This window comes from Chrysemys picta, chromosome 2 (genome assembly GCF_011386835.1).
Source record: "Chrysemys picta bellii isolate R12L10 chromosome 2, ASM1138683v2, whole genome shotgun sequence".
NCBI lineage: Eukaryota > Metazoa > Chordata > Testudines > Emydidae > Chrysemys > Chrysemys picta.
Window position 1 is genome coordinate 221,967,084 of NC_088792.1, and position 18,357 is coordinate 221,985,440.

An 18,357-nucleotide genomic window follows, 5' to 3' on the forward strand; every position below is an offset into this window, starting at 1 on the left:
GAAAGAATTCAAGTGCATAAAAACATTTTTCAATAAGATAGAGCTACACATGTTCAAACTGATTAACTAAAACATTGAAGATATGAAAATACTTAAAAAGGAAAGAAATTTGACAGATACTGAAGGACAGATTTAAACATGGCTATAATTTTATGCAACAGGCATATACATTTTAAGTCAAATCCAATAATCACTTACTTTTGACAACAATCCTAGGACTAGGTTACTTTGGTGAGAAGGAATCCTTAGTAGCTACATACCCCATTGAGGGAAAAAAGATTAATCTCCTCAAATATTAATAGGTTTTCATAAGTGTATTTATTCTCTGAGAAATTACTTCTGTACTGCTACTTGTGTCTTGGTTCATTAGCACAAGTGCCAAACAAAGAGGTTGCTTCCTCTTTTCGCATCCTATATTTTGAAAAACTTTTAGGACAGCTCAGTGAAACATTTTCAGATCATAGTAACCTAAGGGTTTTTTTAATACACAATCAGATGATTTAAATAATGTTGCATTGTGAATGACTTCTTTCCCAGCTGCTTATTCTTTCTTTCCTCACTCCCACCCTGAAAATAAAGAAAAGCCTTTCTGCCAAAGAAGTAAATTTCAGAGCGAAACTATCAAAACAAAAAGAAAGCCTTAGAAGAAACCATTTTCAACTATGCAAATGTACATAATGAAAAGCACAGATCTATGTACTTGAAAAACAATTTGTCTTAGAAAGTTGTGTAATGGCCTTGTTGATGCAGGCACTTTCACACTACAGTTAAGATACAATTTTCAAAGGTGCCTAAAGGTTTAAGGCTCCCAGTTCCCACTAATATTCAACGGGAGCTGGCTGCCTAACTCCCTTGTGTCCCTCCCATTTGTCCAGCCTCAAATGACAGCTAAACTCAATACCTTGGGGAGTGTTGTCAAATGGCTAGACACAGAGACCTGAGACTGGATGTAATAGTTCCCTATGACACAAAAGTGTTCTAAAGCTTAATTAAGGTGAAATGTAATTGCAAATGATTACTTATTAAAATAATTTATTATTAAAATTTGCCTTTTATTTTGACCAGATGACCTTGTTAAAGGTACAATGGAATGTCTAGAACAGTGATGGCAACCGGCGGCCCATCAGGGCAACCCGCAGGCGGGCCGCCAGACAGTTTGTTTTCATTTGCATGGCCGCCCGCAGCTCCCAGTGGCTGCGGTTCACTGTTTCCGGCCAATGGGAGCTGCAGGTGGCTGTGCAAATGTAAACAAACTGTCTGGCTGCCCACCAGCGGATTACCCTGATGGGCCGCGTGTGGCCCGCCACTGGTGTAGAGGGTCTTTAATGGCCTCTATCCTGCAAACACTTACACATGCAAGCAGTCCCACTAACAGTACTACTCACATGTTGTGTAAGTATTCGCGTGATAGAAACCTAACTCATTAGTCAGTATACAAGTATGATGTATCCTAGCGACAGCCTCTCTTCAAAAAAAACAAAACACAAAACAAAAAAAACCCAGTATCAGTACTCTTTGCAAGTATGGAAGCCCCTTCATGACTAATTTCTCACATCACTCTTCTCCAAACTTTCTATTTCTGCTCTTACTTTAAGATGAAGAGACCAAAGCTGAAAGCAGTGCAAAATACGCAAGGATGCACTGAACTTTTAATAATGACATTTCCGGTATCATTCTCTTATACAGTCTAAAATCAGATTAATTTTGAGCACTGCTATACGTGGGAGACAATGTCACCTTTGAATCAGCCTCAATATACAAATAAGTCTTTTTTCCCCTGAAAGTTCACAACTAAATTTGGAACCTATCAAATGTGTAAAAGTAGTTTAAATTGTTCTTCCCAGTTTGCCAAACTTGAAATATCTTGCAGCATTTGCAATACTTGAGAAAGTTATCTAGTTATCTTCTGATTTGTAAAGCCAAAGCCTTACATTTCTTGGTCTTTTATACAAGTAACATTTTGTTACTGTTTCAGTTTTAACATTTTATTTTTACATTTTAACAGTTTTCAGACAATTTTAACCTTGTTTAGATAATTACTTAATTTTTGTTTTAAAACTCCTTAACATAGTGTAATGCTGACAGACCCCAGTCATCGGCAGGTGGGATTGAATCTGGGACCTCTGAAGCTTAGTGCATGAGCCTATACTCCATGTTTAGCTAAGGCTGTAGCAGACTCATTAATCTCTAAGTGGTCTAGGTGCCACCAGAGAGGGACAGAACACCACACCCAGCAGGCATGGGTTACAATAGCACTTCTAATATATCCTTGTGAGATCCACAATCTAGACAAACAGACTGACAACCTTTCAATAGAAAGAAATAGAAGTTTCCTATTGCCCAGCGTTTCCAAAGATTTAAAATAACCCTACCATTCTCTTTTGCCTTTATTGTTAATGTGCAAAATAATTAAAAATACAATAGTACCATTTCTTAAAAGGAGAGCCTTCAGGTATTTATTCTGCTGCTGCTAGGGGAGACCCACACATTGACTTTAGTGAAAAGTGAAGTATTTAGTGTATTGTCTATTATACATAATACCTTAAATATATGAATTCTCTATCTTAATGCAATAGCATCCAAGCAAAGAGTAGCATTAAAACATTACTGCAAACTCAGGTTTTACAAAACAGATCAAGAAAAAAAAATACTTTCCAGGTTTGTGCCTGTTGCAATTCAGGCAGAGAAGAATAATGGAAGGCGAACATTGAAGTAATTATTTTGTAAGAAACTTGGTGGCAACATGCTTACATTTCAAACTATCAACTCTGGCATAGCATTATATAGGCTCTCTAGTTTCTGTACTATTATGAAGCCAAGTAACAACATAACAGCCAGCATGATTTCCTAAAATAACTTAACTCTTAAATAAATCAACATATCCTTTTTCAATATATTTATATTCTTTTCAGGTTATCCCAGTAAGATAATTTTTTTGTTACCTGTAAATTGATACTTGTGCTTACATGCGTTAACCCAAGTTTACTACTGAGTTACCATTAATACGCAGAGCTCATGTTTTTTGGCAGATGGCATTAAGCTTAGGGAGCTGTAGAGTTTCTACAGAGAAATTTCTGAAGTGGTGTACCAGTAATAGAACTAGTTGAAAAAATTTCCATCTGAATGATTTTCTGACAAAAATGTCTTTTTCACAGAATTAAAATCTTCTGTGAAAAATTTTCAGTTTTGCTGAAAAATGTTGATTTTTCATCAGGAAAATCAAAGTAACAGCTGCCTGCCTGGAAGGCTTTTGTTAATTTCACTTTCTGCAAAGTAAAATTGACAGAAGCTTTCCAGAAGGGTGTTGAAGCCCCAGGTGCTCTGACTCCCCCGCTGCAGAGTACTCTGCGGCCGGGGTCCCTACCCTTCCAGGGTTCATGGCTCTGGGACAACCCCACCATGCCAGAGGTTCCAGGCTCTCTGCCATGGAGCGTCTAGCTACTACCACATTACAAATGAATAAATAAACACAAATAGTCATTAGCTTTTCTTAATCCCCATCTCTTTTTTTCCAAATGTGGTTGGGCAAACAAGTAAAAGGAGATTTAACAATACAGCAAGTATGCATGGGTAGTGCTGCAGAGGAAGACAAAATGCAAGACAAAGTAATAATTTCAGATCAGACTAATTTTTTAACTCAAAACATTATTCTGTAACAAAAACAAGTTTGTAAAGTATAGAACCTTTGTAACTCTCCTTTGTCCTCAGAATAAATCTTACAATTTTCAAATTGAACCAATTTTCCAAAGACAAGGTTATAGTGAGATAAACCAGGGTTTTAGAATGGAAAGGTGGTTGCAAACCAGCGGTGTGTGCAGAAATTAAAATCCGACCCCTTTTGGAGAGACACATTCTGTCGTCCCCACTCCAGGAGCTTGCTCTCCCCCCCGCTGCACTTGGCCTCAGGAAGAGCTCACTGCTCCCCACCGCCCCAGCCCTGAAAGAAGCTCGCTCTTTCCCCGGCCCTGGCCACAGCAGGAGCTTGCTCTCCCCCCGCCTCCCTCCCCGATCCCCGCCTGCTTATATGCCCCTGTTGCAAACCTAACATGAAAGAGCTACCATTTCACCATAATGCTAAATTTCTAGCTCCTTTGCCCTACAGAAGTTTTGATCCGAGTAATTGTTGGCTATTGATGATCCTGTCAGGTTAAAAAAACGTGTCTGCACTGCAAGTCATGGGTGAAATTCTGTGCTGGCCTTCTACAAGACATCTCTGTCCCCTTTCCAGATTCTGGGCTGCTCCAGGGACCAGAGTGGCCTGTGGCATGAACAGCAACACTGCCCACAACTCTGCAGTTCTATATGCTATAGCCCTGTCCTGACATGCCCTTCCACTCCCAGAAACCCACCCCAGCAAGTCTCCCAATACCAGGACTTGCAAGGAGGCCTTCAGAGGACACCCTCTGGCTGTATTACTCAAGCCTGGTCTACCATTAAAAACTAGATTAACCAAGTTATGTTGCTTTTGGCTGTGAAAAATTTTGTGCCTTGAGTGCAATAGTTAGGTTGACCTAACCTCTGGTGTAGATGTGGCTAGAGCAACGGAAATCTTCCGTTGACCTAGTTACCACTTCTCAAAGAAGTGGATTAACTACATCAATGGAAAAGCCCCTTTCATCGATGCAGGAAACATTTACAGCTACAGTGCTCTAGAGGCACAGCTGCAGCACCGTAGTTATGTTGCTATAGTGTAGACATAGCCTCAGTTCCTGTACTGTGGGAATTCTCCTTTGGGGCTGGAACTAATGCCCTGTGGGCTTTTTTACCTGGCATACAGGGGCAAAAACAGGTGTGAGAATCTCACCCAAACCTTCCAAATCTTACAATTCCTCCAGGCAGTATTAAGTGTGAAATGGTAAACCATTACATGCCTTGTCTTGGGTGTGGAATGAGTTGCAAACGTCCCATGAATGAACCAGCCCTGGCTTTGTCAGTGAGAATAGGAGGTTTGTAGACGTCTTGTACAATAGCAAGTATTTATCAATCTATTTTTAATCACTCCTGAGCACCAGGAATTAGTTCAGGCAAGCCCCTTGCAGCATACAATCAGTAAAAGAGAATTATATATTTATATTTTGCTTTTTGGGTCAGCCTATTTCATATTTGTTAAATTGGACCACTAGTTCGTTCCCTAGAAAAGGAAACTGTCTCCTCAGCTGTTTCATCAACAAGGCTGAATTGAACCTCATAGGATTTACTCAATAATTGAGAAAAGCTATAAATGAATCCTGTTAGAGAACTTACTTCACAGCTTGCCCGGCCTTTTATCTCAGCCTCACCATTTGCAGGGCTATCGCGGACAGGTTATAAAGTGAAATTTAGACTTCCATAAATGACATGATTTCTCAGCAAACTGTGGGTCAATGTTTATGACAAGTTCTCCTAAAATAAATTTTTATTCATCTGAATTTATTTATATCCACAGATATACCTAAACCACCAAGTAACTTCTGGACTTCACCTCACAAGCATACTTCATGCTTACAACACTCTAGCTAGAAAGGCCAGGTAAATATGCAAGTTTTATTTATCTGGAAAAGTAGCTAAATGCAACAAAATATTCCTATTTTTGTAACTAATAGATATTAGTGCTTAGTCTCTTCCAGCTGTCTTGCAACTGTTTTACTGCTACCGGTTCCTTAAGCGAAGTGGAATTTTTTTTCCCAATAAAACTCTGCTAGCTCCAAGGGTTTGGTCACCTTTACCAATTCCCAGACAGATATTTTTAACTTTATTGATGCACTGGTGTAAAATTAGATTTATGCAGTGCTGATTCAGGCCCTTGTGTAATAATTTTTCATTGAAATGGTGCTCAAACCTGGATATAGGACTGAAAGTCATCTTGTTAACTAGCTCTAGAGTTCTAAGCCACAAGTAACAGGAATAAATTCAATGGGGTATGGATTGTCTTAAGGGATTTGTAATAGGATAGGAGGCCTTTCACGAGGCTGTAGGTTCCAAATCTGGTTCAACTTATTAGTTACCAAAAATTATTACCCTCTGATGACTGTTCAGTGACCCATGTGAAATATAACTAATACAGTAGAACCTCACAGTTACAAACACCAAAGTTATGAACTGACCAGTCAACAATATACCTCATTTGGAACTAGAAGTACGCAATCAGGCGACAGCAGAGATCCCCGCCACATCCCAAACCCCCCCCACCCCAGTACAGTACTGTTGTGACCAGGGTCCTAGTGGGGAGCCAGCTATGGTCACTCAATTAGGGTGAACTGCAAAGAATGGGGCAGTAAAACCCCAAAAAGCTAGTGGATATTCCTGCTTCAACCACCATTCCAGGGGACATGTGTCCATGCTGATGACAATCCAAAGCAGTGCAGACTAGTGCATGTTCATTTTCATTATCTGAGTCAGATGCCAACAGCAGAAGGTTGATTTTTTTCTTTTTTGGTGGTTCGGGTTCTGTAGTTTATGCATCGGAGTGTTGCTCTTTTAAGACTTCTGAAAGCATGCTCCACACCTCGTCCCTCTCAGATTTTGGAAGGCACTTCAGATTCTTAAAGCTTTGGTCGAGTGCTGTAGCTATCTTTAGAAATCTCAAAGTGGTACCTTCTTTGAGTTTTGTCAAATTTGTAATGAAAGTGTTCTTAAAATGAACACCATGTGCTGGGTCATCATCTGAAACTGCTATAACATGAAATACATGGCAGAATGCGGGTAAAACAGAGCAGGGGACATACAATTCTCCCCCAAGGAGTTCAGTCACAAATTTAATTAATGCATTATTTTTTTAATGAGCGTCATCAGCATGGAAGCACGTCCTCCGGAATGGTGGCCGAAGCATGAAGGGGCATATGAATATTTATCATATCTGGCATGTAAATACCTTGCAATGCCACCAAAAGTGCCATGCAAATGCCTGTTCTCACACTCTGGTGACATTGTAAATAAGAAGAGGGCAGCATTATCTTTTATAAATGTGAACAAACTTGTTTGTCTTAGTGATTGGCTGAACAAGAAGTAGGACTGAGTGGACTTGTAGGCTCTAAAGTTTTACATTGTTTTGTTTTTGAGTGCAGTTATGTAACAAAAAAAATCTACATTTGTAAGTTGCACTTTCACAACAAAGAGATTGCACTACAGTACTTGTATGAGGTGAATTGAAAAATACTATTTCTTTTGTTTATCATTTTTACAGTGCAAATATCTGTAATGAAAAATAATATACACTTTGATTCCAATTACAGATATTGTAACAGAATACAATATATATGAAAATGTAGGAAAACATCCAAAATATTTAATAAATTTCAATTGTTATTCTATTGTTTAATAGTGTGATTAAAACTGTGATTAATCGTGGGTTTTTTTAATCACAATTAATTTTTTTGAGTTAATCGTGATTAACTGACAATCCCTACATACAACACACCAACATTGTTATAAACTGGATAGATTCTATCCCCATCTTTGTTGTTGAGAGCAGGTGGCTTTCCAGGATGATACAATTCCTGTGGTTCCTTCATTCTTTTGAGTTGGAGCTTAAGTCTGTCCACTTTTGCCTTAGCTTCTAGTTCCTGCAATCGAATATATGCCATTTTTTGGTCATGTTCAAAACACAGGCGTTCTTTTTCAGCAGCTTCTCTTTCCATATTAGCTGCTTTTTGTTCATGTTCAAACTGCTGGTTTCTCACTGCAAGCATTTTCGCTGGGTCTGCTTCCTTATCACTGGCAATTCATAGATTTTTCAGTTCCTGCTCAGGAGCTTTTTTCTTAAAAGACAACCCCTCTGTGAGCACAATTCTTCCAGGCTTTTCTGTCAGGATCTTGATCATGGGCCACTCACTGTAACTGATTTTTAACCCTTACACTCTCCAATATCAAAATTAATTTTTTGACAAGCGTGGGTTCTGATCCAAAAACCCAATTAACCTGTGGTAATGTGTATCCTGCCGACTACACCACTGTGACCAGGGTCCTAGTGGGGAGTCAGCTGTGGTCACTCAATTAGGGTGAACTGCAAAGAATGGGGCAGACAATCCCCAAAAAGCTGGTGGATATTCCAATACCTAGATTTACCAAGCCAGAATAAAACATCTTATTTATTACCTTACTGGTTACTCAGAAGTCCAAACAACACAGTTCCCTTAAAGTGATCCAGCCTCAGGCCTCCACCCAGGAACCTAAGTCAAATATGATGATTTCTGAAAATCTTATTTCATCATATAAAAGAAAAGGTTCTACCAATCCCAAAGGATTGGACACATTACCTCCCAGGTTACTAAATTCCAGATCTTACCCAAATACACGCTACAGCCAATTCTTGTTAAAAAACAGAGAGAGAGTATGGTTAAAAGATCAATATACATACAGACATGAGTTCAATTCATTGAGATGCAGATTCATAGCAGAGATGGTGGGCTTCGTAGTTGCAAAGAGTTCTTTCAGAAATAGTTCACAGGTTACAGTCCAATGTCCAAATATCATAGTCAAGGCGTACCAGCATACCTGGGACCTCAGTCTTGCGACTGAAACTTCCCCAGATGAAGCTTAAGCAGATCCGAGATAACAGAATCAGAACCCAAGGATCTTTATAAAATTTCATGTCTTTTGCCAAGTAGGGAATTCAAAAGGTAATTAGCATGACTATGAAGGAGGTCCATCACCAGTACCTTAGCTACAGAATTAACATAAGGCAATTTGTTTGTTCCTCCACCATTCACAGATTATTTGCTAGACCAGGGATCGGCAACCTGCGGCTCGCCAGGGTAAGCACCCTGGCGGGCTGGGCCGGTTTGTTTACCTGCCGCGTCTGCAGGTTCAGCTGATCGCGGCTCCCACTGGCTGCGGTTCGCCGCTCCAGACCAATGGGGGCTGCGAGAAGTGGTGCAGGCCGAAGGATGTGCTGTCCGCCCTTCCTGCAGCCCCTATTGGCCTGGAGCGGCGAACTGCAGCCAGTGGGAGCCGCGATCGGCCGAACCTGCAGACGTGTCAGGTAAACAAACTGGCCCAGCCCGCCAGGGTGCTTACCCCGGCGAGCCGCGTGCCAAAGGTTGGCGATCCCTGTGCTATACATTTCAAAGAGAGATGAATACAGAGATATCCCATGTTAACGATTCATTTAAATGATAGGATGTTCTTTTGACCTCTGAATTATCAGAATACAGCATACAGGGACTGTTGATTACATTGTCCACCCTACTCAGACATATGTAAATACACAAAAACACAAACATTATCTCTCCATATGTCTTTTGAGGGTTATTTATTTTGCAGGATGTTTAACCCTTTCTAGCCATGCCATCACAACTGTGTTAAATGTAAACTACTAAGAAAATAAAGGGAAAGTTAAAAAAAATTGACAAGGTAAGGAAACTGTTTCTGTGCTTGTTTCATTTAAATTAAGATGGTTAAAAGCATTAGTCAGTAACCCCTTATGAGCAGAGGTGTTTTTTTTTTTTTTTTGGTCCTTAGCAGAGTGACTGACAAATGGGAATTTCCTCTGAAGCAAACAGATTTCATTATCTAATTATGGATTTTTTAAAAAGAAATGATGGGAACAATTAATAAATTGAAGAGGTTCACCTGTACAAAACAGTTAATATATAGGGACATTGTTTTTTAATATTTCCTTCCTGCCACCAACACACACACACACACACACACACACACACACAGAGGTGTTCTACATTAGTTAAGTCATACCAAAGTTTTATTAACTGTCTATTTCACAGTAAGCTTTCTATTTCTTACCTCAGGTTCTCTGCATTTGTGAAAGAGTCTTACATCTGCTATTTATTTTATGCCAAAATGAAGGTTAGCGGATGAGAAGACTATTCTGAGTTTTGAGGTTTTGTTTACCAGTGTTCCTAGCATTAATTAAAACAAACTATTCAGATGGAAACGGTAATTTAATTATCACACAAGTAGGCATAATTTTTAAATCCAGTCTTTACCAGACTGTCACAAAAGTGTTAAGAAGGTTCAGTTCTCAAAGTACTGAAGACAACAAAAGACAGTGGTAGCAACTCTTGGTGGAACGTCCTCAGGTGTCATCCCATCACTCAAAGCACCCCCATGTCTACACAAATAATAATAATAATAATAATAGAGATATCCCATCTCCTAGAACTGGAAGGGACCTTGAAAGGTCATCGAGTCCAGCCCCCTGCCTTCACTAGCAGGACCAAGTACTGATTTTGCCCCAGATCCCCAAGTGGCCCCCTCAAGGATTGAACTCACAACCCTGGGTTTAGCAGGCCAATGCTCAAACCACTGAGCTATCCCTCCCCCCAATATAATGCTGTTGAAGAGGAAAGGCAGTGAGATGCATTCTCCCCTCTCAAGAACTGAGCATACCGCTATTTCATTGCTCCCTTCTGTTGTTCTGGGAGCTCGAGCACATGAACTTTGATCTCCCAATGTGTCCGCATGATGCAATAACTAACTTGCCAGCACAGCTTTAGGGTCCTGTACTTCCATCTCCTGTTTGGTCAGGAGGGGCAAACAAAACTATAAAAAGGGACAGAAGCCCACAAGCCTGCAGAAGCAGGAAGAAGGGTCATTAGGATATGCTCCCTGGATGCTTGAGCCCATGGAAAACCCACTGTTCTCTTTAAAGACAGGCTAGTAACTGAGTAGAGAGCTCCTGCGCCCTTCCAGTAGGCATTGCTTTTCTATACAGTTCTGCAGTCAGCTCCAGACGTGTTCAATCCCATTAGTATACAGCGAGAATGTACAGAGAGCCCTGAAGAACCCTTGCTATCCCATCATTGCTATCCCAACAAGTCAATTTTAGTGTTTCAGTAACACAACAGGCAATATATATTAGGACATATAATCAAGATTTTTTTTTAAAGGGGACAAAAATTAGAAAAAAAATACTGTCTACAACGTGTGAGGAATTCAGATCTGCAAAGTATATCATAATTACCAACAATTGGTTACATCAGACCACAAAGGTGCATAGTACTTCACAAACCCAGAGTAATATATTTCAGTTCATACATAATTTGTGAAAATATTCCCAATCTTGATGGCTGGATTGTGCCTTTAAACGATAGTCCTGCATTGGCGGGAGGTGGAGAGGCTGTGTTACAATGGAGCAATAGCATCACTATCCTTTCAAAGAAGTGCAGCATCTACTCCTTTCTAGCCCAGCCAGCTGTCTCCTCACTCTGCACCTCTGTGTCTCACTAAGAAAGCTAGTTCCACTGATGGCATTGGAAAGAGCAGTGGCTCCACTATTCAGTCACAGTTCTACCCTGTCCCCTATCTGGTGCACCTATGCAGGTCCAGCTGTAATCTGGCTCCAATGATACATATTTATCAAGACTTCAAAATAAATTATACATTAATCTCTTCGGCCTTAAGGAAAGAAAAAGTAAATAACTGGACAAAGTAAATTAGAAAGAAATTGAAGACATCCATATTTTATTAACCAGCTGTAGCACAGCTGCCTTTTTAAATGTAGATTTTTTCCCTATACTTTGTTTCTAGTTCTTGCCATATGCTATAATTAATATCAACTGCACTTACAAGGAAAAGAATGAGGTGTATTATGCAATAGCTTGCAACAAAAAAGTTTACATATTGCTGTACAAGAGAAATTTAAGTCATATAGAAACAAATACGTCATCAAATATAGACTGGGACTTTTTTGTTGTTGTGGCTGAAGAACTCATGAACTTGAGTAAGCTCACCAGAATTAAAGAATTCAAGTTATCCAACCAAATTCTCCTCTCTCCCCCCTACAACTAAAATAAAATAATGTAAGAAACCTCAATTTAAGCTTCAGCTTTGCTATGGATATCTGAGCATGGTCCCCTGGGGGCTGTCTTTCCCTTTCTAGTAGCCAGGAAATGAAAGATGTAAGTACAGGCAGCTCCTCATTCTGCTTGGGAAGGGGAAATCACACAGTGGACTCTGAATGCTTGATATGAAGCAGATTTAAATATATATTCTGCAATCTCTAAAATTAAGAAGATTTGTCTTAATTTGCACTTCTTTATTTTGTTGCCAGATAGTATCCAGGAAATTCAGAAAGAGACAACCTTCCTCCATGAGAAATCACGTACTTACAATCCATCTTGCTTCTTTAGGCCAATATTCTCAAACCTTGTCAAGCACCCAAGACCAGCCTCCCATCTTCTTGCAATACTTACCCCAACTTCAGAACTTTTTTTCACCTACTCTCCTAAACTGAAATCTGAGCAGTAGTTTGCATTGCATGCCCCCATTAGGGTGACCAGATGTCCTAATTTTACAGGGAAAATCCCGATATTTGGGGCTTTGTCTTATATAGGTGCCTATTACCCCTCACCCACGGTCACGATTTTTCACCCTTGCTATCTGGTCACCTTAACCCCCATATAAGTCATGTGGGTTGCAGTCTGACTTACCCACATACTCCATCTGAATTATACGGCAAGCTGTTATGTCTCCTGTCTCATTTCCATTCCCTCACGTGGGTCTAATCTCCCTTTTGAGTAAAATTTATTTTTTAAAAAGCTAATATAGTCCATAAATAATCTGAATCATTTTTTTCAAAAGGTAGTTACTAAATGGCCATTAATTGCACAAATGCCTGATGTGCACATGTGCATGCATTTATGCAAGTTTACCTTATTAAAAATGTGACCCTTGGAGTTAATGCTTTTGCCTGTCTTTTCAAAAGACTGGTTTGGTTTGTATGCTTTGTGAGAGTAAAAGTCTCCCTTTGCTTCCATCCCACCCTGCTGCCTCCAAGTTTTCTTCTATGGAAAACTGCCCTTACTCCAACAATGAAAAAACATCTTATATGGAATTAGATCACTCCTCATTGCCATTTTTTTCTTTTCCTTACTTTGTTCTACTTTGCATGTTAAACTCTAAGGTGTGCAGAGAATTATTACAATTTACATTTTTAAAATTCTTGTTTATTTTTGAAAAAACTATTTTATGAACAGACAAGTGCACAAATGTTTAATGTACTTACCAATCTTTGATTTAATCGCTTATTTTCCTCTTCTTTAAGTTGTAATGTCTGTAGGAGACAGTAATCTAAAATGAATAACCAGTTTAATATTTATGTTCATTATATAGCATAAAACTGTAATAAATACCAAATAGTTTTGAACTGATGAACACTGCACTGTCCATGCACAAACTACTTTTTGTTGTAGGTTTCAGAATTTTAGGAAAACGTTTATAATCTCCTCACAAGCAAAAAGGTACAGACATTTAAAAGTTAAAAAAAAAACTGGCAACCACCATGGTGCCGCTGAACCTGCTGTCAAGCCACTGGGGGAAGTGTCATCTCCCTGCTCTTACTACAGCTTAACCATGAAACAGAGATAATCTGATTGATTATAGGTTTCAGAGTAGCAGCCATGTTAGTCTGTATCCGCAAAAAGAACAGGAGTACTTGTGGCACCTTAGAGACTAACAAATTTATTAGAGCATAAGCTTTCGTGGCATCCGAAGAAGTGGGCTGTAGTCCACGAAAGCTTATGCTCTAATAAATTTGTTAGTCTCTAAGGTGCCACAAGTACTCCTGTTCTTTTTGCTGATTGATTATACTGAACTAGGAGCTGGTGTGAAGCTCAAAATAGAATTTTAAGTGAAGTAAAAACTAAGCCTAACTCTGAAGAAGAGAAAGGAAGGTGGGAATGGGACTGGAGACAAAAAAGGAAATGGGAAGTGGGTTGTTAAAGCTTTCAGACTTGTACTTCAAAGAAAAAAAGTCTAATCAATTAAAAACAGCAGATATTTTCAATGATATTCCCAGTCATTGCACCAGTGGGAGTAGTTACACAGCTGTGACTTCACCGACACGGTCCAATCAGTCAGAAACTCTGTCCAAAGCAGTACTTGAATACAAAATACAACACACAGAAGAATGCTTTACAAAGGGGAAATAATCTAATTTCCTGATTTGTGAACAGAAATTCTAGACTAAAACACTGCATTTAAAAAACCCACACAAAATAATTGGGCTGCATTATAAGAAAAACTGTTCTAGTGTCAGTTTTTTTGTTTTTGTTTTTTTTAAAAGAACTGTCCATCCAGGGTTATAGTACATTAGACTTTTAATTAAGAGGATATAAATTAACACAGTGCCAGAGAAGTGGATGAAATCCTTTTGCTTTGTTTCTTCTGAAATTAGTTTCAAGCATTTCTCATACTTTGTGTATCAGTGTTTTACTTGCCTTGTTTTGAAAAGAGTAAACACATCTTGGATTACTATGTGAAAAGAAAAATTGGTCTGCAATCACTTGCATGGAATTTATTTAATCTCTGATCACTTGGTGGAATTATTTCCTTTAATATTACTGTAAATATCTATTATTCTCTAGGAAACCCAGATGTTTGCACTGGTTAATTCCTTGATTAATTTTCTGCTATAAGAAGATCAAACAATACAGTGAACAAATCAAGAATGTGTTACAGCTACTTAAAATGGAAATACTAGCCCCGATTCTCATTCATACAAAGTCTGCTTTACACATCGTGAAGTGTAAGTGGTCCTTAAAGATGGAGTAAATTATATACAGACTCACTCTCAGATCCTGTACACTAAGAGAACGGTGTGAATTATTCTTAATGTAAATGAAAATCAATCCCATTATTCCTTGGAAAAGGCACTTTCCTTTGCAAATACTCATGTGCACCAGAATTTAATAATCATTTACTGCATCAGAACTTTACGCGTGTACTAGTCATTTTCAAAGCACTTTACACACCATTAAGTTGCTGAGTGAATATAATAGAAGAGAATCTACTCACTCTTTCTAACAACATTATCCTCTGTTTTTCTTCAGACAACATATGGATGTTTTCACTAAGGAAAAAAGAAAAACATTTGAGAGATTAAGAAACTATGAAATAATGCAATTTTCTCTTTTCCAAAATGTTTATCTACTGAAAGTTACTGTTTTATGGCTGTATCTCCTGTTGTGTTTGTGCTATTTAAAAACATATAGAATAATAATAATATAACATTTGAGGTTATTGTTTGAAATACTCGAATATATTTGAATGCAAAATTGTCCATTTTAATGGCAAATAGCATATACTGCTGTCCTTCTTATGATGCAAGAATCAATATGGCTACCGTTCTGTTTTTTCTTGGTATATGCACCAGCATTACCATTTCTTAGTTTTCCTTTATTATGGTGTGTTCAAGTTAAATGGAAAATTTAGTACCCAGGAATTTCCTTTCTGGGTTTAACATCTGTCAATCACTAATGTGTAGTGTTGTGTCTTGGTCTATGTGGATCTCAAAGGCTTCTAAGGGATTCTAGAGAAGTCAGCACAAATCAAAGTTCCTCATTTCTATATGCTAGAACTCTTCCAGAGCTGTAGAAATACTTAAGACAAATTAGTAAGAAATAAAACCAATTATAATTAAAACTTTAATGTTTTCACCCATAAGGAAAGAGGATTGCTAAATAAAATCACTTCCTGGCTCCCAATATGAAGACAATATGGGCAGGTCAGATTGCATGAAATGTTAACTTTCTTTATGGAATTATCAGACACAAAATTTTAAGATTCTGAATTGTAACATAACCCAAGGTGGGGAAAGTAATGAGCAATAAAACATAGCGCAAGAGGAGGGAAAAGAGTTAATACAGATTAGAAGTACCTTGAGCTATAAATTCATTGGGAACTGGTTCTGGCAGCATCTTCCTACCAAAAGGTACCAAACAGTCCATTTTGAAGTCTTTGATAAAGATCTTAATAAAGATCTGCAAAGACATTTTTTCCCCCAAGATGATATCATAGAAGATGAGGAATGAGCTCTAAATCCCTCAGCAACTAGCATGATATCGACTCTATAATTTTTTTCTCCACCTGTCCAGAGTAGCTTTAGATACTCAGAGGGCTGGGCGCATCTGGCAAAAAGAGATGACTACAGATGTTGACTTTAAGATTGAATGCGTGTTCTTGGAATATACTTCGGAATGCTGCAAGTGCATCTAAATTTATGTTAAAGCCTGTATTCTGTGGAATGTTGAGTGTTTGAGTAGGTGGAGGAAAAGAATTTCCTGAGAAATATGGAAAGTAGAATCCAACTGTGTTAGGAATTATTCTGGCATCCTGATCATCATTTTTTCATCAAGCAAACACAACAGCATCCCAGAATTCAGAGAATCACCAGTTTGAGACTAACACCGTAACAGAGATGATAGAGACTAATTAACAGGTCCTTATAGTCAGAGATTATGCTTCAAAGGGTGCTGTTGTGACAGCGTGTAAAACAAGAGGCTAATCCCATTTTTGGAAAACCAATCTTGCTGTTGTTTTGAAAAGTCTTACTACTCTGGGCTATAAGATGATGTGGGTGTGCTTTCCATTCAGAGAGGCTTGTACCAGCACAGTACTCGAGGATTCTGTAGTTGAACTGGGGAACCTGTCAATACATTCTACATCCCTGTCCATCATTCTAATGGAGGATTACTTGAGGGAAGAAACTTGACATCATGCCATGCCTGGTGAGTGGTTCCAAGATGCTCAATAAAATATCTGTAGCTCTCTTATATAGAGCTTCACCGAGGGTGGGATGTCTTGTGGATACTGACTAATTTTGTGTTGATGGAGTCTTTTGGAAGCAAGCCCCGCTTGATTGGGATCACCATCTCTCTTGCAAAGGCAGCTACCATCACTCCAACCTTGGATAAAAGTGTTCGGCTCTCTAACTTTGTAAGATGTTATGGTCCATTTGCTAAGGGTTTCCCATTGTTAGGAGGGTTATTCCACTCCTCTTGAATAACATCCTTGAATGAAGGGCCCTGTCTCATTTACATTTTGAAAGGAATTATTTAAGCAGTAGGGTGCTTTTGTTGTTTCCTTCTTTTTCAACCCTGTCAGTTGTGACTATCACATTGTAAAATACTGTCTCAAATAAAGAACAACAGAATGTTTCCTAATTTCCTTTGATGATCATTCATGGCTAGATTGGAATCAGGGAAAGAGGATCAATGTTGACTTGGATATTCTATTTTCCTTTTCAGCCTGTTGGTCTCAGATTCTTGACTGAATTATTTGCACAGCAAAAAGAGAACCTCTTGTGTCTTCTGCTGTCCTGAGAAATGTGCTTGGGCCATGGGGATTCTCTCTCTCCAATTTAACATTTGAGACATGAAGCCCTATAGGAATTGTTTCTACTCACCCCAAAAAAACAAAATAACCCTCATGAGATTAATTTGGAGGGGCTAGAAGCCACTAAGGGACTGGTGGGGGTGAGGAGGGAGAAAAAAAAAATGAGACCCACGATATTCTGAGAGATCCTCATTTCTGTGGTGTGTATGTGTTTGAGCGATTTACTCTGTGAATGGGCCAGGGGAGATCTCTGCCTTGTAAATGTACGGCTCTGGGTGGTCTATGTTCTTTCTGTTCCTGAAAAAGGAGGCAGGGCTGGTCAGCCTGGAGGCTGAAGCTCGGAGTCCTGAGCCACGGCAAAAGCCCTGAGCCCCACTGCAAGCCAGGGCTGAAGCCCTGAGCCCTGGCACCCTGAGCCACCCCATTCCCCCCTTCTCACAGGGAAGAAGCCCCAAGCCCTCACAACCCCACGGAGCTCCTGAGGTGCCCCCCCTATACCTGTGGGGCAGAAGCCCTCCCCATGGCTGATGCCCGGAGGCTCCTCTCACTGGGCCATGAAGTTTTATAGTATGTTGGGGAGGGGGTCCTCTGAAAGAAAAAGGTTGAGAATGCCTGCTTATGAACACAGGGCAGTTTCAGAGTAAAAGTCACATTCTCTTTAGCAATGCACAGAACAAATGTAATCATGATGGAGTCAAACTGCAAATTTTATCCATTGCACATTGGACAAAATATAGATTAATTCATATATTGCATATGAGAGTACAATTTCAATATTTTCAAATAAATACTGGGAATTCCACTGGAAATGACTGAATTCTGCACACTACTTAACACGGTCACTAAACACAAAAGCAAGGATAAAGTACTTTGTTCATTTATCTTGCAAAAGAGAATTTGTTTTAAGAGAAAAATAAGGAAAAAAAACCACTATTAAAAGTATGCTAAAGTAAAACTCAAAATCACTCCCACGGTCGCCACAAATTTTCTTGGAGTTTAGATTCCAATTTCCTGTAAACCTGGTGGTAAAAAGGGTACTGAAAAGGAATAGGAGAGTCTAATGGCTTTATAGATTAGCTTGAGGAAAGCATTCCAACTATGAAGATGAAGAGTGTACAAAGATGCTTATGGGAGGAGTGAACGAGTAGGTGGCCAAGTCTGATATCACTGGTGGAGAGAGGAGGAATAGGCAACTTGATAAAATACAAGCAAAGATAAGCAGGTAAAGGTCGAGTTGTGAAGCGCCTTAATAGGCGAGAACAAGAATTAGAGATGATGGAAAAGGGAGAACCACAGAAAGCATTTGAA

At 39.1% G+C, this 18,357-nt stretch overlaps 1 protein-coding gene across 12 annotated transcripts in view; it reads right to left on the minus strand.

Moving 5' to 3' along the window:
• RB1CC1 (RB1 inducible coiled-coil 1) overlaps window positions 1-18,357 on the minus strand; it is a 195,718-nt gene that overhangs the window by 17,544 nt on the left and 159,817 nt on the right. For 9 of the 12 annotated variants that reach the window (XM_065585532.1, XM_065585534.1, XM_065585535.1 and 6 more), the window contains 2 exons: window positions 14,731-14,785; window positions 12,941-12,988 (listed from right to left, as the gene is read on the minus strand). In XM_065585532.1, coding sequence (XP_065441604.1) covers window positions 12,941-12,988; window positions 14,731-14,785 — 103 coding nt within the window. Of the gene's footprint in view, window positions 1-12,940; window positions 13,006-14,730; window positions 14,786-15,110; window positions 17,638-18,357 lie in introns of those variants that run through there. The other 3 variants (XR_010598864.1, XR_010598863.1, XM_065585536.1) reach the window with 2 other exon arrangements.